This window comes from Vipera berus (genome assembly GCF_964194415.1).
Source record: "Vipera berus genome assembly, chromosome: 6".
In the NCBI taxonomy this organism is placed as follows: Eukaryota; Metazoa; Chordata; class Lepidosauria; order Squamata; family Viperidae; genus Vipera; species Vipera berus.
Window position 1 is genome coordinate 43466611 of NC_138208.1, and position 26050 is coordinate 43492660.

Genomic DNA, 26050 nt, shown 5'->3' on the forward strand with positions numbered 1-26050 from the left:
CTCAACATCTCCTTTTGAACCTCTAATTAATAATATGAAATCCCCTCTAATAAGTCAAAAGCCCAATTTTCTTCAACCTTATTCTGGCTTTCTTTCTTTGCCAACTAGGCTTCCACATCAGTGCTTTTAGATCATCAAATATATCTCCCTCTATTATTATATATGTTATTTGAAACCATTTAATTGCCAGTTTTCTAGAAGGGGTTGCTCATTTGTATTTGTTAAATTGTCTCCCTGTTATTCCAGTTCCCCATGCTTGCTCTGATATATTTGTCTTCATTCAATCTGTTCTTCTTCTTTCTCAAATTTCTTCTGATTTATATAGAAAATCATTTCCATTTTCAGTGTTGTCACTTCCTTTTCTGGATTTTCCATCAGCTGTATTTGTTGGTCAATTGAGTCCTCTGTGTTAATATTTGATTGTCCCAGTTCTGTTATCTTCTGCATTGTTGGTTATTTGGTTGTAGTCAAAGTTTGGATTTGTGTATCTAAGCTGGCCTCTTCAATCCTTTATGTTAGGTCTTATTTTATCACAAGCTGAAAGAATGGTTTCATGTATAGCTTTCAACATGGAAAGAATATTTTCCTGGTCTTTATCCATCTCTTTCACATGTTTATAAATAGTCTTTCTAGTAAAAGTTGTTTGTCAAGCAGAATTTTATAGTCCAAGTTATTTCAACATCTTATATAGTGACCAATATCCCACAAGTAAAGAGATAGGAAAGCAATTTCCCAAATTTAATTCTGAAAGCCAGTAAAGGTTTACATTCACAGTTCAAGTAGGCCAGTTATGCCTCCCAGCTGTTCTCTTAGAGCTAAGTCTCTCACAGGTGGTGCCAAGGTGAGAAAAATCTTATCTAAGGCCTGGGCTTTGAGCCAAGTCTCTTTTAGGAAATAACAAGTTGTAATACCAAACTTTGCCACAAGATGTCACCAATGCCATTTAAAGTTTTTTAAGTTCAACATTTTTTAAATCCTTTTTCCAATTTTATTTCTTTTTTGTAGATAAAAACAAGAGCCTCCAGTAAAAATAGGAAAATATTTGGTCCCCAAGTTTCAGGAACATATAAATCCAATTAGATTAAAATTGTTCTTAATGGTTTGATTCCCCTGGGTAGTCAGACGCTGCTATTCTTAGAGGGTAGGATAGAAATTTTCTTCCCTGTCCCCTCAGAGGGGGATAGATATTTCGAGAAGGTTTTGCAGGAAAAGAAGGTACTTAGGGTAAAGAGAAGATCAAATCTCACCCAGTTTCATCCCTGTTGCTTTTGAAGTGCTTGATACTGAGTTTGACTTTGGCTGTCTGCAGCCTATTGATGGGCCATATTGCTATTGCCAGTCTTTCCTTCGCCAGTTTGGAGGGCTGCCCCGGATCGAGCAGAAGAGCTGCTGCCCTCCTGTGATCAAGTGGGGGTCCCTTCCTTGCTCTTCACCCCTACAGGATAACTTTCAACCCTTTCCAGGGTCCCCCAGCAAAAGGAAATCAGATGTGGAAGATGGAGCTTGCCTTCCAAGTGGCCGTGGCAACAAGCCGGAAGTTTTTGAGTTCATCTATTTCTTGATTGTTTGGGTAGACTGTAATATACATCTATGGTAATGTCACTTTTTTCTCTTTTATATTGACCCATATACATTCTGGAGAGATTTTTATCTTGGATCATCTGGATTTCTGTAGATATATAGTGTTCTCTTACATATAGTGCAGCTCCCCCTCCTCTTTTTGTAGACCGGTTTCTTTTGAACAATTTGTATCCATCCATCATTCCATTCCATTCATAGATTTTGTTCCACCAGGTTTCTGTAATGCCAACTATGTCAAGCCCTCCCTCGTGTACTATTGCTTCTAGTTCGCCCTGTTTGTTCCCCAGACTTTGAGCATTTGTATATAAGCATTTAAGACTTTTATGCCTGTTTGTGGGTATGTTTCCTCCATCTCCTGATTGTTGTTTGGGTTTTTCTTTTATATTAACAGAAAAACAGAATAACAGAGATGGAAGGGACGTTGGAGGTTTTCTAGTCCAACCCCCTGTTCAAGCAGGGGGTTGGACTAGAAAATTTCAGACAAATAGTTGTCCAATCTGTTTTTAAAAACCTCCAGTGTTGGATCACCTACAACTTCTGAAGGCAAATTGTTCCACTGCTTAATTGTTCTGACTGTCAGGAAATTCCTTAGTTTTAGGTTGGTTCTCTCATTGATTAGTTTTCATCCATTGCTTCTTGTTCTGTCTTTAGGTGCTTTGGAGAACAGGTTGACCCCCTCTTCTTTGTAGCAGCCCCTTCAATATTGGGGACATGGCATACATTCTCGGTCATGGGAGTTTGGCTCCCAGCAACAGTTCAATGGAACAATCATTGGGTCTGTGAGGGGGCAGGGGGTTGCATTCTTCTTCACTAAATACCCCCGCCAGGTCCTGGTACTCACTGGGGATGGTTGGTTCGCTTGGCAGTGGTGAGGCAGCCATGTGCGCTTGTTCAGTTGGTGGTCTAAATTGTCCTGCCATGTCTGTTGAATCAGTGGGAGGGTTAGGTCCTATAGGTAGTCTTACAGTTCTCCTTCCTTTCTCCCACCAGATAAATGGCTTCCATTTGTCCAACCAGGCTAATCATAGGATCACAGCCGCCGTCATTTTTGGGGCCACCAGGAAGCGAATAAACTCCCAGTGCTCACCTATTTCTAGGCATAGGGTCTCCATTAATTGCATGACTAAAATCCCTCCCATTAGGGAGCCATCAGCTTGCTTGAACCTCACAGGTTTGGAGAGCAGTTTTGCTTGTATGCCCAGTTTCATGGCAAATGGCAAGCTAATGATGCATCGGGAGCATCCAAAATCAACTAGCACCTTTAAATCTACCTGCGTACCCGACTTGGGGATTATGAGCTTGGCGGGTAGTGAGAAAGGTGGGATGTGTCGACTCACCATCGGGTCATTTTCTTCTTCATCATCAAAAGTGGGTAGAACGGGGGCGGATCCAGCCTGAGTTCCAGCATCCTCCCATGTGGGGGATGTGACCTGGGCAACAGGGTCCTGCGTCATCCGGTTGGATTTCTCTCCCATTAGCTTCTCTCCCATTAGCTGCTATTTCTAGCTGCTGGTCCTGGTCTATTCTGCAATTGGGGGCAGGGCCCTGGGCAATTCGCTGCTCGATGTCCCTGCTGTCTGCACCGGAAACACTTGATTGACGAGCCTGCAGGTGGCCTGGGTCTTTCAGCCATCACAGTAGTTGGAGATTTTCGTGGGGGTGATTGCCATTCGGGTTGTTCTGGCCTCAGCTCGGCTTCAGGTGGGAGAGGCTTCTTATAGTGGGCGAGCTGAACATCTAATCTTATCGGTACCATTCTTGCAGCTGGTCAGGTACAGCTCGGTAGATACAGGCCTGAGAAAGGTGGTCATCCAACCCTTCCTTGAAATGATGAATTATGGATTGCTCAGGCCATCTCTCTATCCCAGGGCTTTTCAACCAGTGGTACGGGTACCACCTGTGGTACGTTGGCACCTAGCAGGTGGTACACGACCATCCTAGAAAAGTGGTAGTGGGGGAGGGGAATGAGCTGAATTGGTGTCAGCACTGCACAAGCCTGAGCGAGAGATGGCTGGAACTGCAGGGCTGTCAGAAGCACCAGGATCAGTGCCAGGCTCCAGCTGAAGCTTGGCACTGATCCTGGCGCTTTTGCTGAGCCCAGAAGAAGCGCCTATCAGCTGGAACATTGCAGCATCTCCAGGGTCTTGTGATTTACATTCAGATGCTTGGCAACTGATTCATATTTATGATGGTCACAGTGTCCCAGGGTCATGTGAAGTAACCACAACCTGCCACAACCACCCAACAGATGGGAGGGGAATAAAAACCAGACACCCCCACCCCACCCCTGCTGCCAATCCTTAACAGAAATGCTCATAACAATGAAAACCTCGGACAGGAGGAAGAGCATTGCCAGACGGGCAGGCAGGTGTCTTGCTTGGGTGTGGCTTGGGAGGCACTTTTTTCCAGTGCCATTGTAACTTCGAACACTCACTAAGCTAACTGTTGTAAGTCAAGGACGAACTGTACTTCATCACTTTGTTCCTTTTTTTTTGGATCATCAAGTTGCTATACAACTGGTGGTACTTGGATGTTGCCATATCCTAAAGGTGGTACAATGGGTGAAAAGGTTGAAAAGCCCTGCTCTATCTGACTGGCTATCTTGCGGAACTCCCACGCATACTCCAGGGCAGGCCGGCCAGCTTGTTTTATCTTGTGGATTTGTTCTTCTGCTTTGAGGGCTATGGATGGGTCCTCAAATCTTTCTCTCAGTCCTAGGAGGAAGAAGTGGGGGTCCTCCAATTCAGGGGCTTTCTCATTATATAAATTGTTTAACCATTCGGATGTTTCTCCCTCTACACTGGAGGCAATCACATCATCCATAGTACCTGAGTCCAGGTAGAGATAGGCCCAGCGATTTAAATGAGAGCGTACTTGGTTGAGGAAAACAATCAGTTTCTCTGGGTCCCCATCGAAGTTTTCTCTGAAAGGTGGGGCCATCATTGGTTGCTGTTGTACCCCGAGTTGCTGCTGGCCCCATCCTGTTGTTGATTCAATGGCTGCCAGGGGCCCCACTGCAGCTGTTGAACCCCTAGTTGCTGGCGACCTAATTGGTGCTGCTGTATGCCCAGGGATTGCACGTTTGGGCCCTGCTGCTGCCCCCCTTGCTGTGGTTGTCTGAGGGGAAGCTGCTGGGTCTCCCTCATTAGCTAGCTCCTCAGCAGTTTCGGGGGCGACAAGCAATCTCCTTGCTGTGGTTCTCCTCCCGCCAGCTTCTGCATCACCCCAAGCTGTTGCAAGGCCTCTATTAGGTGTGGCAAGCTCAGAGGTTGTTGACCTTCCACTTGCTGGGGATCCCAAACCTCCCATTGCTGCAGAGGGCCCAAGCTGGGGCTCTCTGTCTCTGTGGGTCTGGAGGGCCTGGCAGAGGACTCCTGGGGATGGAGGGCTGTCTGGTGTGCAGACAAGATTTTCCACTCACCCAAATTCTCAGTGGCAGAGGATCTGGTAGCGTTCCACCATTCTGCTTTTGAAGTGTTTGGCAGGGCAGTCTTGGGGCATCTGGAGTCTCCGCTGGAATGGTTCCGGCCTGACGACCAGATAAGCTCTTCTAACTGCTTGTGTTCTCCCTGAAACTGGGAGAGCTGCACAAACTCATCTTCGCACAGCATGCTGTCTGTTACTTCCTCCTCAGTAGCTGCCAGGTCACCGTCTCCAAGCAGTTTCTCTTTTCCCATGATGAAGATTTTTCCCTGAATCTTTGCCAGCTCCTCTCAAGGCTAGAGACAGCAGCTGGGACTCAGGACTCCCAGGTTGTTTGAAAAGAAAGTAGATTCTGGCATGATGTCATGGTTCTGATTAATGAGACAGATCAAAGAACATTCAGGCATTGTTTTTCTTAAAAGTTTATAATAATGAGAACGAAGCATCAGCACTCATGGATGGATGCCAGAATATGAATTCTCCTCCCCTAAACACATCGTATCATACACAATTCCCTCCCTTAATTACACGTCATGAATCACATTCTCCAATTAGTTTCACTTCCTTTCTGTAGTGCACTATTTCGTATCTTATCAAAACAACCTGGTCAATCTTCTCCTCTCCCCCTTCACTGATTCAAAGCAAAACAGTTTAAAGGAAAAGTCTGCCTCTTATATTGTCAGAGCAAAAACATCCAATGTTTGCAGCATTGACATAAACTACAGATATGGAAAAATTCATTGGGAGAGGAAAGCACAGGTTTTGTTGTGGGAATCAGTTCAGGTGTAGAACCCCTACTTAGCAGCTGTTACCTCTCAAAACTATCCTGCTTTATAAAAATGAGCAGAATCTGGGCAGGAAAAAATGTACACCTTGAGTATCTGGAGGAAATGCGGATAAATGTGATAAAGTGAATAATTATATAAACCTCAAACATATAAATCAGATATGTAATAGGTATTTAGAATAAATAGAATACTCTTGCTTGCTCCTGGGGAGGAAAGCCATGGCAAATCTAGACAGCACACTAAAAAAGCAGAGACATCACCCTGCCAACAAAAGTGCTATGGTCTTCCCAGTTGCAATGTATGGCTGTGAAAGTTGGACCATAAGAAAGGCTGAGTGCCAACGAATTGAAGCCTTTGAACTATGGTGCTGGAAAAGACTCCTGCGAGTTCCTTGGACTGCAAGGCGATCAAACCGGTCAGTCCTAGAGGAGATCAACCCTGACTGCTCTTTAGAAGGCCAGATCCTGAAGTTGAAACTCAAATATTTTGGCCACCTAATGAGAAGGAAGGACTCACTGGAGAAGAGCCTAATGCTGGGAAAGGTTGAGGGCAAGAGAAGAAGGGGATGACAGAGAATGAGGTGGCTGGATGGAGTCACTGAAGTAGTAGGTGTGAGCTTAAATGGACTCCAGAAGATGGTAGAGGACAGGAAGGCCTGGAGCAACGTTGTCCATGGGGTTGCGATAGGTCAGACATGACTTCGCAGCTAACAACAACAACAACAGAATACTCTGTAGTGGGTATTACATAGTTGATACAATTAATATAAACACTAATTTGAAACATTTACATTTACTTGCAGTATCCCAAGTGTCTGTCAGCACACTGCTTATTATCTCTAAATTGGTGAGATGCAGAAAACAGGGTGTAGAGTTGCAAAAAGGTTTTTTTATTTGACATTCTAGCTATCCTATTCCAGGTCAAGCCTATAAACAGAAAAGTGCAAGTGATCTTCATACATAGGCCACAACTGGGACTGGGAACTCAGTCATTAAGTGAAATAGTTACTAAACTTATGATCTTAATCAGCTCTCCTTTGCTTTACCACATGGACCTTTACTGACTGAACAAAAAGGTCCATCCACTGAGGGAAAGGAGTGATACTAAAAAGATTCAAAACAATGAGACAGTAAGCTGACCATAATAAGGGCGCAAAATCAGATCATTTGCATCTACTCCAAAACAAAAATGAGATTGAACGCATGACCACTACTGCAAATTGAGCCCTCATTAACCTGGGTCAGGTTCATGGATGCTCAGAGTAAGTTCACTAAGAGAAGGCAGACTGAAGTTTCCCAGATCCAGAAGCCTATGCTGAAGGAATAATCTACAAATTTAGATGGAAAAATTGTGAAAGACACAGTTTGCAATACATTTCATGCCATGTATTACAACTACCAAATTGGAGGTTTATCACTGAACATCACGTTTTCTCTTTCTCATGAGTTGACCAACTGATGAAAAATATATTGGTATTGCAATAGTTCTCATCATTCTATTCTCATCCTTGTGTGCACTTGCCAGAACCCCCCACTTTTACATAGTTACAGGAATTCAATTATTTTGCAATTTAGTCATAAGCATCTTTTCCTAAACATGATTATCAAAATGCCAAAAAGTGCATTATGATATCACAAGACAAATTCCACCTTTTATGGTGCAGATGAGCAACTTGATACAATAGCTACCAAGCTACAATCTTATTAAGACTATGAATATTTTAATTGTTAATATTTGTGCACAAAAATATTTTTTATACATTTTGCATTTTACTTTATTATGTTAAAGGAGAATATATGTATTTCAGGGTGGAAATGAGGGGTCCTTGGTGCTCTCTGAGCTTGGTTGTTTTCTTGCAGATGTTTCATTACCCAAACTAGGTAACATCTGCACTGATGTTTGGGTAATGAAACGTCTGCAAGAAAACAATCAAGCTCAGATAGCACCAAGAAGCCCTCACTTTCTTCTGTTTCCTATATGTCTTTATAGAAGGGACCTGCAACACCGTGTACTCCAGCCAATATCAGCCCAACTGACTAGAAATACAAGGGGAAATCTGTTACAAACCAACAATGTTAGTTGCTTCGGGAGGCGGACATAAGGATGTGTTACTTTTTTAAAGCATCACTGGGAAGATCAGCCTCTCTGCTACTTTCTCAGAAACTTTCAAAGACTTACAAGCTATTTCAGAGAACCTTTTGCTGATTTGATGTTGCCATCTTTATTTTTCATATCTTACTTTTCAAAATATTTAGCAGTGCTATACTGCTATTGTGTTTTTTATTTTTGTTTTGTCCAGGGTTTTTTTTTTAAAAAATTTCTTTGCAAGCTGCTAAAACTTGCTTTAATTGTGACAGCACAGAAAAATGTTTAATAAATAAAAAATAAACAAGTTCATTTTTTTTAATTATTACACACAAAACCAACATTCAGAAAAGCAAGGTGAGCAAAATAAACCCTCTGCTCTAACTTCTTAGTACTTTGATCCATTATGCGCAATCTCTCAATTCTTGGATTTCTTATGTCAACCAATGCAATATCAAAGATTTCACTGCATTGGGTGGGGATCAAGTACTATCAAATCAGATTGTGGTTTTTCATTTTTTACCCCCATAATTATGTAACTATATACTGTAAGATGTGGGGGGGGCATAGAAGTTTTCTACATAAATGAATGAAGTAAATATTTTATTTAAAAAAGAAGTTTTCTAAATAAAGAAAATGTAACAGAATGATATAACCATATACATATAATCAAACATTAATATATTGCATGTCTTATGTAAATATTTTGTTATAATATTTTGTGTTGCAAATAATTCTGGAGTCAGGCATGAAAGATCAAGTCCTCATTTAAAGGTCCAGTGAAAATGATTTATTAATAACTAGGCACATGCACAGGAATCTACTCAACTAACAGTTAACACTTGCTTGGGCTTAGATAAGGGTCAACGGAATTCAAGGGAGGATGGGCTTAGTTTACTTGTGGTTACATAGGGATTTTAGGCTGGTCCCTCTTAACTCAGCCCCCAGAGTTACCACTCTTTCATAAAACTAGGCATGTATATGCATGCCCACAAAACTTCACTAGAGCTTCAGAGCAGCTGTACCAAAAGTTCAAGCCATTTAAAAAAATAAATTAGAAGGACCCTTTGCTCATGAGCAAAGCATAGGCAATGCATATTTGCCTTTGTATATGTACTCATGTCATTTCAAAATTATGGAATAAGGAGAGGTTCATGAAGCTTTGTATAGTGGAATTAGATTCTAAAGCTTACACGTATCTAATGAAAGATGTCATTGCGGTGAATATTAAACTGTATTATATGTAACTGTATACCAAATATAATACAAATTAACTGTTTTTTTCTTCAAGAAAAAACAGCAAAAGGCCATTTGCCTTTTGGAAAAGCATCTTTGTGACCACCGTGACTGAGCATCTCCATAGACAGTGCTGTGAAAGGTTATTTTCAGTTGCTGAAGTCAAAGAGAGATTTGTTATTAATCTGAAAGACTTAATGCTTAAGTTCCTAAAATGGAGTTAAAGATTTACCTTAAAAAGACAATTCTGCGTAAATACAAGAAGATTTGTGTTAACTTTTCATTAATTGACTATAACAGGAGAAGTAAAACCATCAATACATATATATTCATATATATTCAAGAAACAATATTGAAATAAAGGCATGTTTAATATTGGTTTCCATGTATTTAAAGTTCAAAGAGTTTGAACACATGTACAGTACACACATACTGTACATACACATACACCTGATTCTTTCACTAAGGAATTGTAATCTTTGGAAAATGCAAACCCTAAAAAGTTACCAAATAAATATGTTGTTAATTGTACAACTGATAAACCTATAATGAGTGAGTGTTTCTATTTCTATTACTTGATTATAATTCATAATCTTTTTAAGTCAATCAGTCATAAGATTAAGTGAGAGCTTTGACTTTTCAACAGATTTAAATCAATAAATGCACAATGTTTCAAAGACTGACTTGATTATACTGGCAAAAGCTAGAGAAGAAATTCAAATTATCACAAAAAATACAAAAACCAAAACCAAAGAATTTTTTAAAAATGGTTTAGATGTAAAACTGGAGTTCTGAAGCCTAAGACTCCAACTAGAACACCACAGGCTGAAATCTAGTAACTTTTAAGAACAATGTAGAACCCTTTAATCAATATAAGCATCTGTTAGATTTTTACTGGTCCTCACACTACCCTGGAGTTAGGGCCTACTCAATGCAAAACTCTCCCGTTTCCCAGAATTAGCATAATCTAGGGATGGAGGAGAACACAAAAGAAATTATTTCACCCTCAAACAAGGTTGTTGATGGCAGCCATGAGAAGAATAGATTGCTTAGGTATGTCTATGTTTAAAATCAGCAAATCATCCAAACTTTTGTTATATATTTGATTTCGGTTTATGAATTATCCCCAAAACATAAACTATAAGGAACCAAATTTCCCAGAATTTAATGAATTCCAAGGATTATTATTAATACACTCAAAAGATATGAAGCTAGCTTTTGTGAACAGTGAAGAGCACGTTATCTTTAGACAATATAAACATGTAATTGCTGTGATCATTTTGCTTCAGAGAACTTTCAAAACAGGAATGTTGGTGATAGCAGATCAAAAAGAGTGCAACAGAGTCATTCATCCTGTGTTCCTTCAATTGAAAGCTTGAGATCTCTCTAGCAATAATACAGGAGTCTCTGACCTATCTCTCATTTCATGTGGAAATGATTCAGATTCAGAAGGGAAAACATGGGCAATGACAACTGGAGGAATGAAAGGTCACTCACTTTTGTTGATTGCTTTACAGTTCTCGAGAATGCTCTGAAGTAAAAAGTTAAAAGGAAAATTTGAGGACATCAAAAATTGTGCTGCTGAATTATTCCTAAGACAGGGGTTTTGAGATCTAATAAATAATTATACCAAAGACCAAGGCAGTGAAGGTCTTACAAGTTTCTGTAAAGACTGGAAGAAGACATGGTCTTCTCCCTAATGCATCCAACATGTCATGAGCTTTTGCCTGCCCCTCCAAAAGTAGACACTGAAGTGCTCACAAGATCACTTCACAGACTAATGTTACGCATATAGATGAATTCTTGCACAAATATCTATTTATTCCAGGTAAATCTAGTAAAACACATTGCTTTTTATACCACTTGATTCCTGCTACAGCAGAAGAAAGCTATATAAATCAGGAAACTTCTACTCTTTTATTAGCTTAGCACTGTATCTCAACTGGATTCCCATTTTATTTGTGTCTGAACAAGCCATAAGAGAAGCCAGAAGATATGTTCTATTGTGAATTGGCTTTCTTAAGAAAGGAGCATGCCATGAGTCCAGTTTGAATATAGTACTATATATGCTGTGGATGGATGCTTTCCAGTTTGCCTAACTGTCCTGGGAACTGGAACCTAGTAGAAGCAAAATGCACCATGCTTATACTTTTCAGCTAAGCCAGATTTGAGGGGAAAAAAATCAAGCTTATGATGATATTAAATGAAACAGACAGGGATAGCGGTTTTGTAGATCCCACCATACATAGTACTATAATAAAAAATGCTGTGTGTTTATATGTATGTATATGTCTGTCTCTCTGTCTGTCTATCTATCTATCCTTGAAATTGAAGTAAAACATTAACATTAAATGTTTAACATTAAATAACATAAAACATTAATCCAAATTTTTAAAAAGTCAGAAAAAATAAAAAATGTGAAACTGAATAATTTCATGTGTGTGTGTATGTTGTTGTTAGCTGCGAAGTTGTGTCTGACCCATCATGACCCCATGGACAATGTTCCTCCAGGCCTTCCTGTCCTCTACCATCTTCTGGAGTCCATTTAAGCTCACGCCTACTGCTTCAGTGACTCCATCCAGCCACCTCATTCTCTGTTGTCCCCTTCTTCTCTTGCCCTCAACCTTTCCCAGCATTAGGCTCTTCTCCAGTGAGTGCTTCCTTCTCATTAGATGGCCAAAGTATTTGAGTTTCAACTTCAGTGTCTGGCCTTCTAAAGAGCAGTCAGGGTTGATCTCCTCTAGGACTGACCGGTTTGATTGCCTTACAGTCCAAGGAACTTGCAGGAGTCTTGTCCACCATCATAGTTCAAAGGCCTCAATTCTTTGGTGCTCAGCCTTTCTTATGGTCCAACTTTCACAGCCATACATTGCAACTGGGAAGACCGTAGCCTTGACTATAAGCACTTTTGTTGACAGGATGATATCTCTGCTTTTTAGTGTGCTGTCTAGATTTTCCATGGCTTTCCTCCCCAGGAGCAAGCGTCTTTTAATTTCTTGGCTACAGTCCCCATCTGCAGTGATTTTGGAGCCCAGGAAAATAAAATCTCTCTCACTCTCTCTCTCACTCTCTGTGTTTTGTGTGTGTGTGTGTGTGTGTGTGTGTGTGTGTCCGTGCACACACACACACACAAACACACAAGCAGATATACACACAAAGTATCTATCTATCTATCTATCTATCTATCTATCTATCTATCTATCTCCTGGTTTGCAAAAATCTTTCATCTTCATTAATGTTATGAGTCATTTTAAAGATGATTTAAAGGAATAGCATGTAACTGAATTGCAGTAATGATGAAAAAATTAAAAAGGGGTACATAAAATTCTACCATCTACTTTCTCAAAGATTTATTATAAATTTACCATCATAAACCCTAAGGAAACTATTTTTCCTGCCATAGTTCTTTTAGTACTATAAAAATTCAATTTTGGATAAAATGATATATGAAAATCATATAGAATATTATTAAAATGTACATCCTGCTTCTTTATTCCCAAAGCAGATCACAGAATATTTATCTTGATTGGTTACATCTTCTGTTCCAGTGCAGCATCTCAGTACAGAAAGAGTGATTTGTGACATTGGGAGATGTCACAAATAAGAATGCCATGTGGTAAGTTTCTGCTTAGAAAAAGGTCTGTTTTGAAAATGCTTATGTACACACACACACACACACACACACACACACACACAGACAGAGTGAAGTAGAACGATTGCAGGAAGACAGGCATAAGGTCTATATAAAAAGCTATTGGAAGATATCTTTCCCAGAAAAATGAATGGAAAGTAGATACATGGAAAGAAGACACAGAAGTTATTTGGAAACAGAATAAAAAGAATTATATTACCAAGTACTAAATGACTGTGTAGAATTATGCTAAGGAAAGCATGAAAATGGATACATGATATAGTTAAGTTGAAGGAGCTACAAGAGAAAAAAAATGCATTTAATATAATAAATGCTGCAAAATGAGAAATGTTCTATAATGATTATATAGAAAAAACAGTTGCAAGAATATAGTCAAAGAAAAAAGCAATGGTTACTGTTAACAAATGCAGAAAAATAATGTAGAACTATTCGGATGCAAATACAAATTGTTTTGGAAGTGTATCAAAAAGGTTAGTATCGACCAGATTGAATGGAATTAAAAAGGAAAGTGACGGTATTTGATATGCAACTGAAGCCAAAGCAAACGAAGGAGTATTTTGGATTTCTGTATAACAATCATAGTTATATGTCATGTTTGTTTATTTCCATAAATGGAAATGAAACAAATGGTAAAAAAAGCTATTGTCCAAGAATAAAATATTAAAAAAGAAGACATAAATGCTATAGCAATATTTAAAAAATGGTAATGCTGGAGGAACAGAGAGAGTAATCACATAAATACTAAAATACTGTATGCATGTAGTTTGCTTATGAAATGCCTTGTGCAACTTATCTAACTAGTTGAATCTGCAATGCAGTGGATGTTGTTACTGTTTTGTTATTCAAAGAAAATGTTAGCAAGAATGCATACAGAAAGTAACTTAATAAGTGTGGCGAGAAAAGTGTTTGGCCAAAATACAATTAACAGAGTACAGAAAATGAGAGTGAGCAAAATATTGGGCAAGCGGATTGCAGATTTTGCTCTCCTGCAACAGTGAGAAATGTAAAATGTGGGAAAGTTTAATTGTATATTTTTCATTGAAAGAACATTAAGATTATTGAATTATGAAATGTTTTATAGAAATAAAAAATTGAAAATTGGATTCTAAAAGCAATAAGGAAGTTTATGATGGAAGCAAATTTATGAGCATAAATGTACTAATATTTAATGAACAAAGATGCTTTTTTCAAAAGGCAGCTGGACCGTCTTGGTTTTGTTGTTATTTTGTCTGAAAATGTTTCGCTTCTCATCCAAGAAGCTTTTTCAGTTCTAACTGACAGGTGGGGAATGGAATAATTTATGTTCTTTGCAGTCATACAGTAATTAGCCCTCTGAGGGTCGTTGAGGCCACTTGGGAATTTATCTGTATCCTCAGAGTCATTTGAATCATAGTGCAAATGGGTGTGGAACCTTCCTGAGACTACTGAAAGGATGCGTTATAAACAGGAGATAGATGGTGTCATATCCCTCCCCCCCCTCTGTTGAGGGACAGATGTTCAGTTTTAATATAGATGGCCTCTTTGACTTTTCTTTCAAACCAGTACTCTTCTCTGTCCAGAATGTAAAATTTGCTGAGTGATCTGTGTTTTTCAGATGTAGATGGACTGCTGAATCATGTCATGATGAGTTTGATCTCCTGTGTTACACTATGTGTCTGTGAAGTGCTTGTCTTGTTTCCCACTTATGTTTGGTGAAAATAAATGGTGAAAACTATTGCACTGATGATGTTATCTAGCTGGGTAAAGAAATGTCTGCAAGCAAACAACCAAGATTACAGAGCACCAAAGACTTCATTTCAATTTATCACCTTTTCACACCAAAAATAGGAATGGGAGGAGATGAAATTACGTATAAAGAGACCAGGGAAAGCAAAAGCAAATGCTGTTCCATACTGAATATAGCCTTGGGCAGGAGAGATAGATTAAAAAGATTCTGCCTTAGCAAGCTACTTTGAGTGCACCTAAATTGCAAAGAGTGGTCTTGTGAAGTAGATATAGCTCTTAGAGCAGCCAGCAGGAATGTTATTTAGGGCATTTTAAGCCAATTATTTCAGTATCTAAAGAAACAATATATTTCTATTAGAAATTCCAGTGTATTTCTTTATATGTACTTTATATGTTTCAGTATTATTATCCAACTACCAACATAACTACTAAAGATATATATATTCCAAACATAAATCCTGGGATTACTTATGGAGTCAGCAGTTTTCTCTGGTCTATTGAGATATATGAAATGAGATGACATTTGCCTAAATTATATTCTAATTATATTCTAAAACTAACATGTGCCTAACTAGCAATCTGAACAGGAATAAAATGAGTTGACAAAATAGACCAAATTTGCTATTTAATGCTATTACCATTTAGTACTATTAAAGGTAAAGGTAAAGGTTCCCCCGCACATGCGTGCTAGTCGTTTCCGACTCTAGGGGCCGGTGCTCATCTCCGTTTCATAGCCGAAGAGCCAGCGTTTGTCCGAGGACGTCTCCGTGGTCATGTGGCCGGCATGACTAGACGCCAAAGGCGCACGGAACGCTGTTACCTTCCCACCGGAGTGGTCCCTATTTTTCTACTTGCATTTTTACGTGCTTTCGAACTGCTAGGTGGGCAGAAGCTGGGACGAGTAACAGGCGCTCACTCTGTTACGCGGCACTCGGGATTCGACCCGCCAAACTGCCGACCTTCTGATCGACAAGCTCAGCGTCCTAACCCACTGAGCCACCGCGTCCCTCTTTAGTACTATTATGCAGCATTAATTTGTCATTTCATGCTTTTTCATGCTATTTTCCATTTAATGTTATTGTTTATTAATTACACTTAATTAACTGAGCATTATGTCTAAAGTACTGGTATTTGTGATCTGTAATCTAGTCTAAGATAGAATTATTTTTGTCATTAAAATAAATGCGATAATAAATAACAAGGAATTATGTCTACAAATGTTTCAACTGAAATTTTGATGTAATACAACAGTTTTTCCCAACCCAATAATCTCCAAATATATGGAATTATACATTTTTGGAAATCATACAGAACATGACCAATGGCTGGAAATGTTTAGGAGTTGTAGTTCCAACACATTTGTGTATCCTTGGGTTGGGGAAGGATGTTGTACATAATTTGATTTAAAAGACCCTGATGTGATAAATGGAATGTTAAGAGGTGAAAACAACAATCTTCTTATAAAAACAATCAAGGAATAATTTAAAGAAAGGTCAGGATATGATAATTAATCTCTAGAAAATATTTCAGTTTTAAATAATTAAGAGTAGAGTGAACTTCCAGGTTAGAAACAATAGTATCTCACATGTCCTAATAGGTTATTTTTCTTCATTAATATTCTTCAGAAATACTTTTGAAAAGCTATTAATGTGGATTTATGGAATGTTTTTGGTTAGATTCTATAATGAATATAATAATTCAGACTGCATTTGCACATCATATTTATCGTGTTTCATTATATTTTTAATCTGGGAAATAAATTATACTAAGAAATTAGCACTATCTCCTGAATTATCAATTTAAATTTAGTTCTACATTCTGTTTTATTTCATATTTGGCTTGGTGGATTTTGGAGTTCAAGTCAAACCAAAATAAAATCATACATCCTGAAATTTGCCTATCTGCAACCACAATTGTCATAACCAAGGAGGACATCTAATATCTTTTTTCCCCTGAAGCAAATGTAATAAAAGTCTAAATTTTAACATGTAAACTATAAAACTGTAAGTTTTAATTCACATGTTGTTTGTCTAGGTCCAGTTAAGAACTATTAAATTGATCATTTTGGTAGGCCTACCAGGTCATGCCACTTTAAGTTATCCAAGGATGTTTTGTTATGCTTGCTGCAGCCCAACCTTTTCCTTATTCTACAAATAATAAAGGATTACAAGACATACTGTAGTTTAGAAAGCTAACTTGGTATATTGGTTAGGGCATCAAGCTGGAAACTGTGTAACTATGAATTCCACCTTATGAATGAAGCCAACTGGGTGAACTTCAGCCAGGCTGTGTCCCTCAGCCTTAGAAAACAATGCAAACCCCTTCTGAAATATGTGCCAAGAAAATGGCAGGGACTTGTCCAAGCGGTTGCCAGGAGTCAACACTGTCTTCGTGGCACACACATACAAACCCCCAAATATATTCAAGTGTCATCATAAACCTTCACACTTTGGTGGTAGGAAAGAAGCATGTTTCATATACATTACTTGAAGAAGTTACCACTGTGTAGTGTATCTTAGAAATCAGATTTGTAAAAATGAGATCTTGATATATAATATTCCTCATACAATATTTTAAAAAGATAAATTAAAATAGTCTAATAAGTGTCAACTTTGAAAATGAGCGTGACTGCTTGTCTAGTTCAAGAACAACTGAGAGGAAGTAATGAACTCAATTATTCCTCTGCCACAATCCGCTTCCCAAATAACAACCAGATCATGCACACACGTCAGGATTGATCCTGACGATCAATCGCTAATGAAATTGAAGGAGAAGTTAGAGACTGATGCCTGGTTTAAAGGTAACAAATCTATATTGACTTTAAGGGGGGATTAGCTTGGAAAGGTTCTAAGTTATACCTCCCAGAAGGCTTCAGACTTCAGGTGTTGCAATGGAGTCATGATGCTAAGCAAGCAGGTCACTTTGGATTTTAAAAAAACATTGCATCTAGTGCAGGGGTCGGCAACCTGAAAAACCAAAAAAGCCACTGGGAACCGGTTCCATCACACATAAAAAAAGTGGAAGCCGCGCGCGTGCATCCACGCATGTGCATGCGCATGCAACAAAATGTTTTGTGCATGTGCAAAATGTTGCTTTTTTGCGCATGCGTGTGCGTGGATACACGCGCGCGGTTCCACTTTTTTTTATGTGGACGCACCTGCACACCAGCAGCGACGGGTCTCCCTGGTGACGGGCACTGGGTTGCGGCGCTGCCTTCAGCCCGGGCGCCGCCGAAGCCACCCCTGGGACCTCCAAACTGCCGCCCGAACACACCTTTGGAGACCTGCTGTTGCCGGATTAGAAAGCTGCCACGGCCCGCAGCAGCTTTCTAATCCGGCAACAGCAGGTCTCCAAACCGCACCTCCGCCAGAACACCAGCAGGTCTCCAAACTGCACCTCTGCCAGAACACCAGCAGGTCTCCAAACGCGTGTTCAGGCGGAGGTGCGCACGCACTTCTCCAAAGGTTTGGAGAGCTACGTGCGCATGCAGCTCTCCAAACCTTTGGAGAGGTGCATGCGCACCTCCGCCCGAACACGCGTTTGGAGACCTGCTGGTGCCAGTTTAGAAAGGTGCTGCGGGCTGCGGCAGCTTTCTAAACCGGCAACAGCAGGTCTCCAAACCACACCTCCGCCCAAACCTGTTCTGCCTGTTCCGAGAGGTGCGCGCGCAGCTCTCGAAACCTTTGGAGTGGTGCGCGCGCACCTCCTCCCGTTCGGAGTGGTGCGTGCGCACCTCCTCCCGTTCGGAGAGGTGCGTGCGCACCAGGCGATCGGGAGCTGCAGGGGACGGCTTAAAGAGCCGCATGCGGCTCTGGAGCCGCGGGTTGCCGACCTATGATCTAGTGTGTAGGTAGCTCTGGTGGCCGAGAATGAAAAAGGATATTGAGAGTTATGTAGAAAGTTGTGCCATTTGTGCTACCATGAAGAAGCATCCTGGAAAACCTCCAGGTTTATTGCAGCAAGAGGCCGACCCTTCTTAACCTTGGGAGGAGATAGCCATGGATTTTATAGTAGTATTACCTGAGAGCAAGGAAAACACTTTGATATGACTGTGATTGATCTATTTTCCAAACAGTTGCATTTCATCACTTACTCAGGACTTCCCTCTGCCCAGAAGCTAACCAATATGTTTTGAAGCACATATACCAACTCCATGGGGCTCCAAAGAGGATTATTTCTGACAGAGTGGTCCAGTTTATTGCAGTGTTCTGGAGGGAGTTTGTTAAACTGATTGGGTCCTCCCAGGGGCTTTCATCTGCTTTTCATCCGAATACTAATGGAGCTGCTGAGAAAGCTAACATAATGATGGAACAGTACCTCAGATGTCATGTAAATTACCGGTTGTCTAATTGGGATGACCCTTTACCTTTTGCAGAGGTAGCCTACAATAATACTGTGCACAGTAGCACTGGTCTCATCCCATTCAAAATAGTGATGGGTCGAGATTTTGTGCCTGTGCCTGAGTTCCCACAGGAGAATCCTATTTCCCAGACTTTGGACCAATGGGTGACATCTTTTCGGGGGGGGGGGGTTGGGGTGAACGTGAAGAAGGCATTTACCAAAGCTACCAAGGTTTACAAGGAGCAGGCAGACAAACGACGTTCCCTTCAAAAACCATTTTATGTTGGACAATTACTTTATCTTTCAACTAAATACCTATGGTTAAAGTTGCCCAGCAAAAAATTGGGTCCAAAATTCTTTGGCCCTTTCCCCATTATCGGGATCATAAACCCTGTGATAGTGGAGTTAAAACTTCCATGATTGTTGGGGATAGTTCACCCGGTGTTTCATTGCAGTCTTTTGAAACCTGTGTCAGAATCCACTTTAAGACCTATTCTAAAAGAGTTGCCTGGTCCAATGGTGGTAGAGGGAGAGACGCATTATGAGATAAAATGTATTTTTGATTCTAGGCTGTACAAGGGAAAGTTACAATACCTTGTCCAGTGGAAAGGTTACCCCCTTTCAGAGGCTACATGGGTGAAATGTACAAATGTGAAGGTGGAAAGATTGACAAAAAAAGTTTTATGATAAATACCCTCACAAGCCTTGAGGGGATACCTAACCTGATTTTTGTTTTCCCTGCAGGAGACTCTTTCTGAAGAGGAGCTGACTGTCAACTTTGAAAATGAGCGTGGCTGCAGCCATTTTCCCTACTCATTTTCAGTTGACACTTAGTACGGAGGGAAGGGGGTTTACCAGGTGCTTTGCTAGATTAAACAGATTTTCTCCTATGGGAACCAAGGTCATTGGCTGCTCCGGGGACTGCAAGCTGGGTGTTTCGTGAAAAGCCCACCAAGATGTATTGGGAACATCGTAGCTTGCATAGCTTTAGGGGTAGGATTTCTTAACTTTGCATTGGGGATTGTTATGTGTCTGTTCAGACTTGGTTTTACTTTTGACATGCCGATACTTTGTAACTAATAAACATGTTCTTTGAGGAACTTGCAAGCCTTGGAGTTATGCTTTATTTGTCTCTGTCTGTTGGAACCATGACAATAAGATTGTATATTTTCACTAGAAATAACAGGATATTTCTATTATTATCACAGTTCCTACAAGGTTTTAAGATTAAAGTTTCAAAAAAGTAGCCGTAATTATGCTAGGCAAAATAGTTACAACTGGAAAAAAAATCCAGTATCATCTTCCAATTTAGTTCAGACCAGCAGGTTAAACAATGAGAACTCTCCTGAATATGTAATGTTTTATGTGTTAATATTCACTGATGGTTGGATAAAATTCTTCTGACAAATTCTATTAAAACTGAAAACAATCTCAGTCAATGATGCCCACAATTAAATTACATGCCCTTCTCTATTTTAAAATTCATTTGCATTGATTCCATTGATGGTGCCTTCAAGGTTCTATTATTTCTATTGATTTTTGTAGCTCTGTAACATTCATAAGCTTTCTGAGTTTTGTGTGTGTGTGAGAGAGAGAGAGAGAGAGAGAGACAGAGAGAGAGAGACAGAGAGAGAGAGACAGAGAGAGAGAGAGAGACAGAGAGAGAGAGAGAGAGAGACAGAGAGACAAAGATATACATGACTGAACCCAATACAATTGAATCATGTGAAGCTTTATCCTCTGTTTTTACTAGTTTTTCACAATCTTAAATATATTTTTGCTGGATTTTAATCAACTAAATTTCTCCAATGTATTATTTTTTTCCAGTGTAAATGTTTCTATGATCCTGATTACTTTAAGTAATGTTCTACTTCCTACCTTCTGAAAAGTTCACCTGACATTTATGTATTTAAAACTCAGTTTTACACACACACACACACACACACACACACGCACACACACACACACAGAGAGAGAGAGAGAGAGAGAGAGAGGGGAAGAGAGAAACATGATTCAAATTAGCTAACTATGAAATTCAGTACAAAAATATAATTACAACCTTATCACTACTTAAAACTCATTTAATAAAAACCCCATCTTTAAACTTCACATTAGAACTTTACTTTTCAATAGATCAGTTCAAATGGCAAACGCCAATTTTGGTAAAAGATAATGAGATTGATGAGATTGCTCCCCATGGGTTTCCCCACTGACTTTGCTTGTAAAAAGCTGGCAGGGAGTGTTAGAATTGACAAACACATGACCATGGCTAATTGTAGTACAGCGGCAGCACTGAAGCAGCACAACTTTACCAAATTTCAATCCTCCAGATGTCATGGGTTGCAGATTTTGGACCCATTTTTTTGTTAGCCCATTTAAGGTACATAAGATTCCAAAATTGTTGCTCTTTGATGCACCATTTCACCCAATTGAAAAATTACAAAAAAATCAAACAGACATGCAAATTTTAGTAGTATATAAATACTTATATACCTGGAATGCTCTGCCTTCTTATAGCTAGTGCTCCATCAGGTGGCTTTGACTGGTTTGCAGATTTAGTATATGGACTGTCATCTGAAACACAGAAAACACTGACAATTTCATTTTCAAGGTTGGGCATAATTCTCAGCTGAAGTCCTCAATGTATTATATTGTTGCTCCACAAAACAAGAAAAAATGTTGAATGTTAATAGAAGAGTTAATTTTAATCTGATTCTCAAGCAGCTTTTAACATACTATAAAATATTTACACAGAAGGCCTATTAGTTACTATTTGCACATTTACATGCTTTAAGAAAAATGGGTGAGAATCTCAGAGAATAAGATTATCTCAGATGTTATAGCAAGGTGCTAAAAATAATAACAATAGGAATGTATTTATTTTAAAAATTATGAAAGCTTTGGAAACGTCACTTTTCCCTTTACTTCTTTAGGTCTTAGAATTCTTTTGGAAATCACTTCAAAGTAGCAAAACCATTATGGAAATCAGCTTAATTATTATAGAGCTGGTATCCATTTGCCATTCTTATGGGAGAGCTTTCTCCTCTTACAAGGAGCAAAAACGATTAGATAGCTGCAACTGGGCCCTCGGCCAAGAGATGCCAAGAACTCAAAGCAATCTCCATACAAAATTACACAAGAATAGAAGAATACATAAAGTCATGAATAAATAATTTATTACTACTGCAAAAGGGCATCCTTTGGCTAAGATGGGCAGATGGCCCTCCATCGGCAGAGGCTAGCTCCTTAAGGTCATCCTGGAATGGATCTTCTAACTAAATGAACATATCAGTAAGTCATATAGAAGGATCTGCATTTGATTACTCATTATCATAGCAATGGGAATGACCTTCTTCACAATCCTGTTGCAGAAAATACTATGCCTGGGTTCTGTTACCTGTCTCTTTGAGCAACAGACATAAGTTCATTGATGTGAAACAGTGACATTGTTTTTTTAGTGAATTATGCACGATTGATCACGATGCACCTAGAGATCTGCTTCATGTGAATTCTTTTCCTACAGCAGTGCAATTGTTGGTTAAACTTTTTTATTGGTTTATCAAAATATAAAAGAGAAAGAGAAAATTTTAAAAAAGTAATAGAAAACTAGGAGGTGAGGAGAAAGAAAAAAATGGTGTAAAGAGGGAAAAAGGAAAGAAAAAGGCACCAACTTCCAACTCTTTTTAGCACAGTAGAAGATAGCAACATTACAACCTACAGTGCCTACTGCAGTGCAGTTGTCAAGTGCAGGAAAACAGGAGTCCAGGCAGTTCAAAGGAATACAGGTTTATTGTACACAGATTCTTGTAGAAAGCATTAGCATACAATAAACCTATACTCACTACTAATGGTCAAAGCAAATTGGCGGCAGGTAAGAGTCAACAGAATTAAGTCCCCTGGGCTGGGGAAATTATGATCTCTTCAGACAAACCGTATTCGTTTTGATCATATCACTGACTACTGCGAGAAAGGCAATTACAATAGCACAAAATATGTCACTTTGCAATGTTGTCTATTTTTTCAAGGGCCGAGGGTTTTCACTGCATCAATATAGTTGCCAGTATTAGAAACAGAAAATAAACACACAAGCTAAATACCCAGGAACTAAGGAATGAAACCATTTTATTGAAACCACATGTAAGCACACAGACAAAATTTTGCAGACGTCTGCATCTTTGTCTACAGTGGAAATAAAATGACTGTGGAAATACATTAATTGAGCTGCATGTTTTTCAAAAACCTCCAACTGCTTGTGGTCCTCCAATATTATTTTTAGCTGCATTATCACCAGTAGTTGCTGCCTTCATGCATATTTAACAATATAGACTGACTGTCTTCCACCATTCTGCATTATTTCCTGAAAGCTTTCAGTAGTCTGTGTTTGTGCCTATTGTGTATATTTTTTTACATCAGCTTTTAAATTTCAACCGTAGCAACCAGTCCTAGTACTGTTCTGTTTCACTTTACTGAAAGGAATAGATTAATAAAAATAAAACACAACAAGATTTATACAATCTGAAACCGGAGTATGACTAATAAAAGTAGTTTCTTTTCAAGACTAAGTACAGGTAGTCCTCAACTTACAACAGTTTGCTTAGTGATGGTTTGAAGTTACAATGCCACTGGAAAAAGTGACTTATGACCGTTTTTCACACAACCTTTGTCATAGCTGACACAATTGAGAAAGTATAGCCATTTTACTTTTTGCTTTCCTTGTGCTTTTTTCTTTTATATGGGATTCTCAGATGTAGAAGGGGGGAAGGGGGAATGCTTGAGCGTTTTCTGTTAGCCATAATATTTGCAGCTGGATGAGGACCAAGGTCAATGTTAGATAAAGTTTTGACAGTTGAAAAGTTGGGAGGACAGTCCACGTTTTAGAATAATTGGTGAATGTGTGATTTATGACAGCCTTTCTGTGGTGGGAATTACAACTTGTTACTTTGTATCAGGGGAAGGGAACTTTAGTCTTGGGTTCAACTATGTACCTGCTGACACTTTGTTTCCTGAATAAAATAAATAAAATAAAATTTCCTCAAAATTTATTTGAGGAATAAATCTTTGCCTTGAAGTTCTTTTAAAAGCTTTCATCTATCGGAACCATGACACAACCGTTGCAGGATCCCCATGGCCACATGATTAAAATTCAGATGCTTGATTCATATTTATGATGGTTGGAGCGTCCCAGGGTCTTGTGATCAAGAGTCCTTCTGACAAGCAAAATCAATGGAGAAGCCAGATTCACTTAACAATTGCAGTGATTCCCTTAACTTAACCTACGGCAACACCTGCGGCCGGCGTCAACTTCCCTCCGTCCAGTGCGCTCCCACAGAGAGGGCCTCCTCAGGGTGCCGCCGATCAAAGAATGCCGATTGGTGACCCCCAGGGGGAGAGCGTTCTCTGTGGGCGCGCCAGACCTTTGGAACTGCTTACCGGTCGAGCTCCGGATGGCCCCCGACCTTCGCTCCTTCCGGCGCGATCTCAAAACATTCTTTTTCGAACAAGCTGGCCTGGTCTGACGGGATGGGGTTGGGTTTTTAAAACTAGTTTTAATTTTAATATGTATTGATTTTATGGGCATGATGTCTAATGGCTTTTTAATTTTTGTATTCGATTTTTATTGTGTATTGCCCTGTTCACCGCCCTGAGTCCTTCGGGAGAAGGGCGGTATAGAAATCAAATTATTAAATTATTATTAAAATTATTAACTTCTGTGGCAAGAAAAGTGGTAAAATGGGGCAAAACTCACTTAACTTTTTCACTTAGCAACAGAAATTTTGGGCTCGATTATGGTCGTAAGTCAAGGACTATCTGTATACAATAACTACTTTTTTTAAAAAAAACTGACTGTCATTCCCTAAGATGCAGTAGTCAGGTCTGTGTAAAAATGATTCTGTGCTTGTTTCTTTCAAAAATATTTCCAACCTCTTTATGGAGTACATTTCATTTAGCAGCTCCATACAGATCTTTAATTATTGACAAAGCAATAAGATTGAATGTTGTACGTATACTCACACACAAAATATAAAGAGATTGCTAAATGCTGTTTATTCAATATAAAGTTTTATAATTAGTATTTCTACTTGATAAACCATGCAAGAGCTGTAAGATAAGGGTACCTATCTGTTGTTTAAACCCTAAGCTTGACTATATTATGATTTGAGAAAAAGTGAACTTTTTCATGTGCTTTTTTGGCCTGGCACTAATTTTAAAATATCATGGCCAAAGAATGCTCACTTACTGAGAATGTAATTGATTTGTGCAATAGTCTTGTTATGATTATGGTATGGGTACATAAATCTACAGAGGTTACTATCAAACAATGATCAATAACCCTAATCCATTTGGTGGAAAAGAGACCATGAGACAGATGAAATAAGTGGACATAATCAGTTGACAAATTTGCTGTTGGGCAAATATTTTGGCAGACAGAAAAGGAACAAAAGCCCAGAACTATTATTTTTCTACTTAAGTATACGTTACAGTGATAGAATAATGCAATTTCTATTTTAAAGCCTTTTTATATGTAATAAAATAATAATAACTTATTACATTTATATGCTGTTCAATTCCCAGTGACTCTGGGCAGTTTATAAATTTTTTAAAAATCAAAATCAACAAAAAAGAGAGTAAAGATGGCAAAAATAACAAAATCGGTTGTACTGTATACTTAAAAAACAAAAATAAACATCATACAATCTAAAAGTGGTTTCAATCAACCTAGCCAGAGTTCTAGATAAAGAACTAGGTCTTCAGGGCCCTCTGAAACCCAGAAGGGTGAGAGAACCAGTAGCGTAGCGTGGGTTGTCAGCACCCGGGGCAATTTGCGCCCCCTAACCCGGTGACGTCATGGCACCGCCGAAAAGACGCGCCCCGCAGCGGCATAGACTTTCCAAGAAGAGTCGCGCACATGCGGGATGCTTCCGGGTCCCTCTTGAGGGCGGCTGGGCGGGGCTCCGACCTGCAAGAGCCGCTGCATTCAAGCTCGCACGTGAGCCCCGCTAAATAAAGCCACGCATGCGCACGAAGCTAGGCCAGCCGGCCGGCGGGTCCGTCTTCGCTCGGCCAAGCCTGCCGGGGCGCCTGCGGGGCGCTTGCGGTTGGCCTGAGCCTGGGCGGAGAGTTGGGCGCTTCTATTTATTTTATTCAGTTTATGTGGCCGCCCATCTCACCTGCCGGACTCGTTTCGCTTTGCAAGAAAGAGCAGCTCGAGAGCGGAGCC

At 39.5% G+C, this 26050-nt stretch overlaps 1 protein-coding gene across 11 annotated transcripts in view; it reads right to left on the bottom strand.

Moving 5' to 3' along the window:
• Positions 1-26050, bottom strand: part of GRIP1 (glutamate receptor interacting protein 1) — a 351911-nt gene that overhangs the window by 94481 nt on the left and 231380 nt on the right. For all 11 annotated transcript variants that reach the window (XM_081331019.1, XM_081331027.1, XM_081331022.1 and 8 more), the window contains exon 2: positions 21325-21405. In XM_081331019.1, the coding sequence (XP_081187145.1) occupies positions 21325-21405 (81 nt within the window). The remainder of the gene's footprint in view (positions 1-21324; positions 21406-26050) is intronic.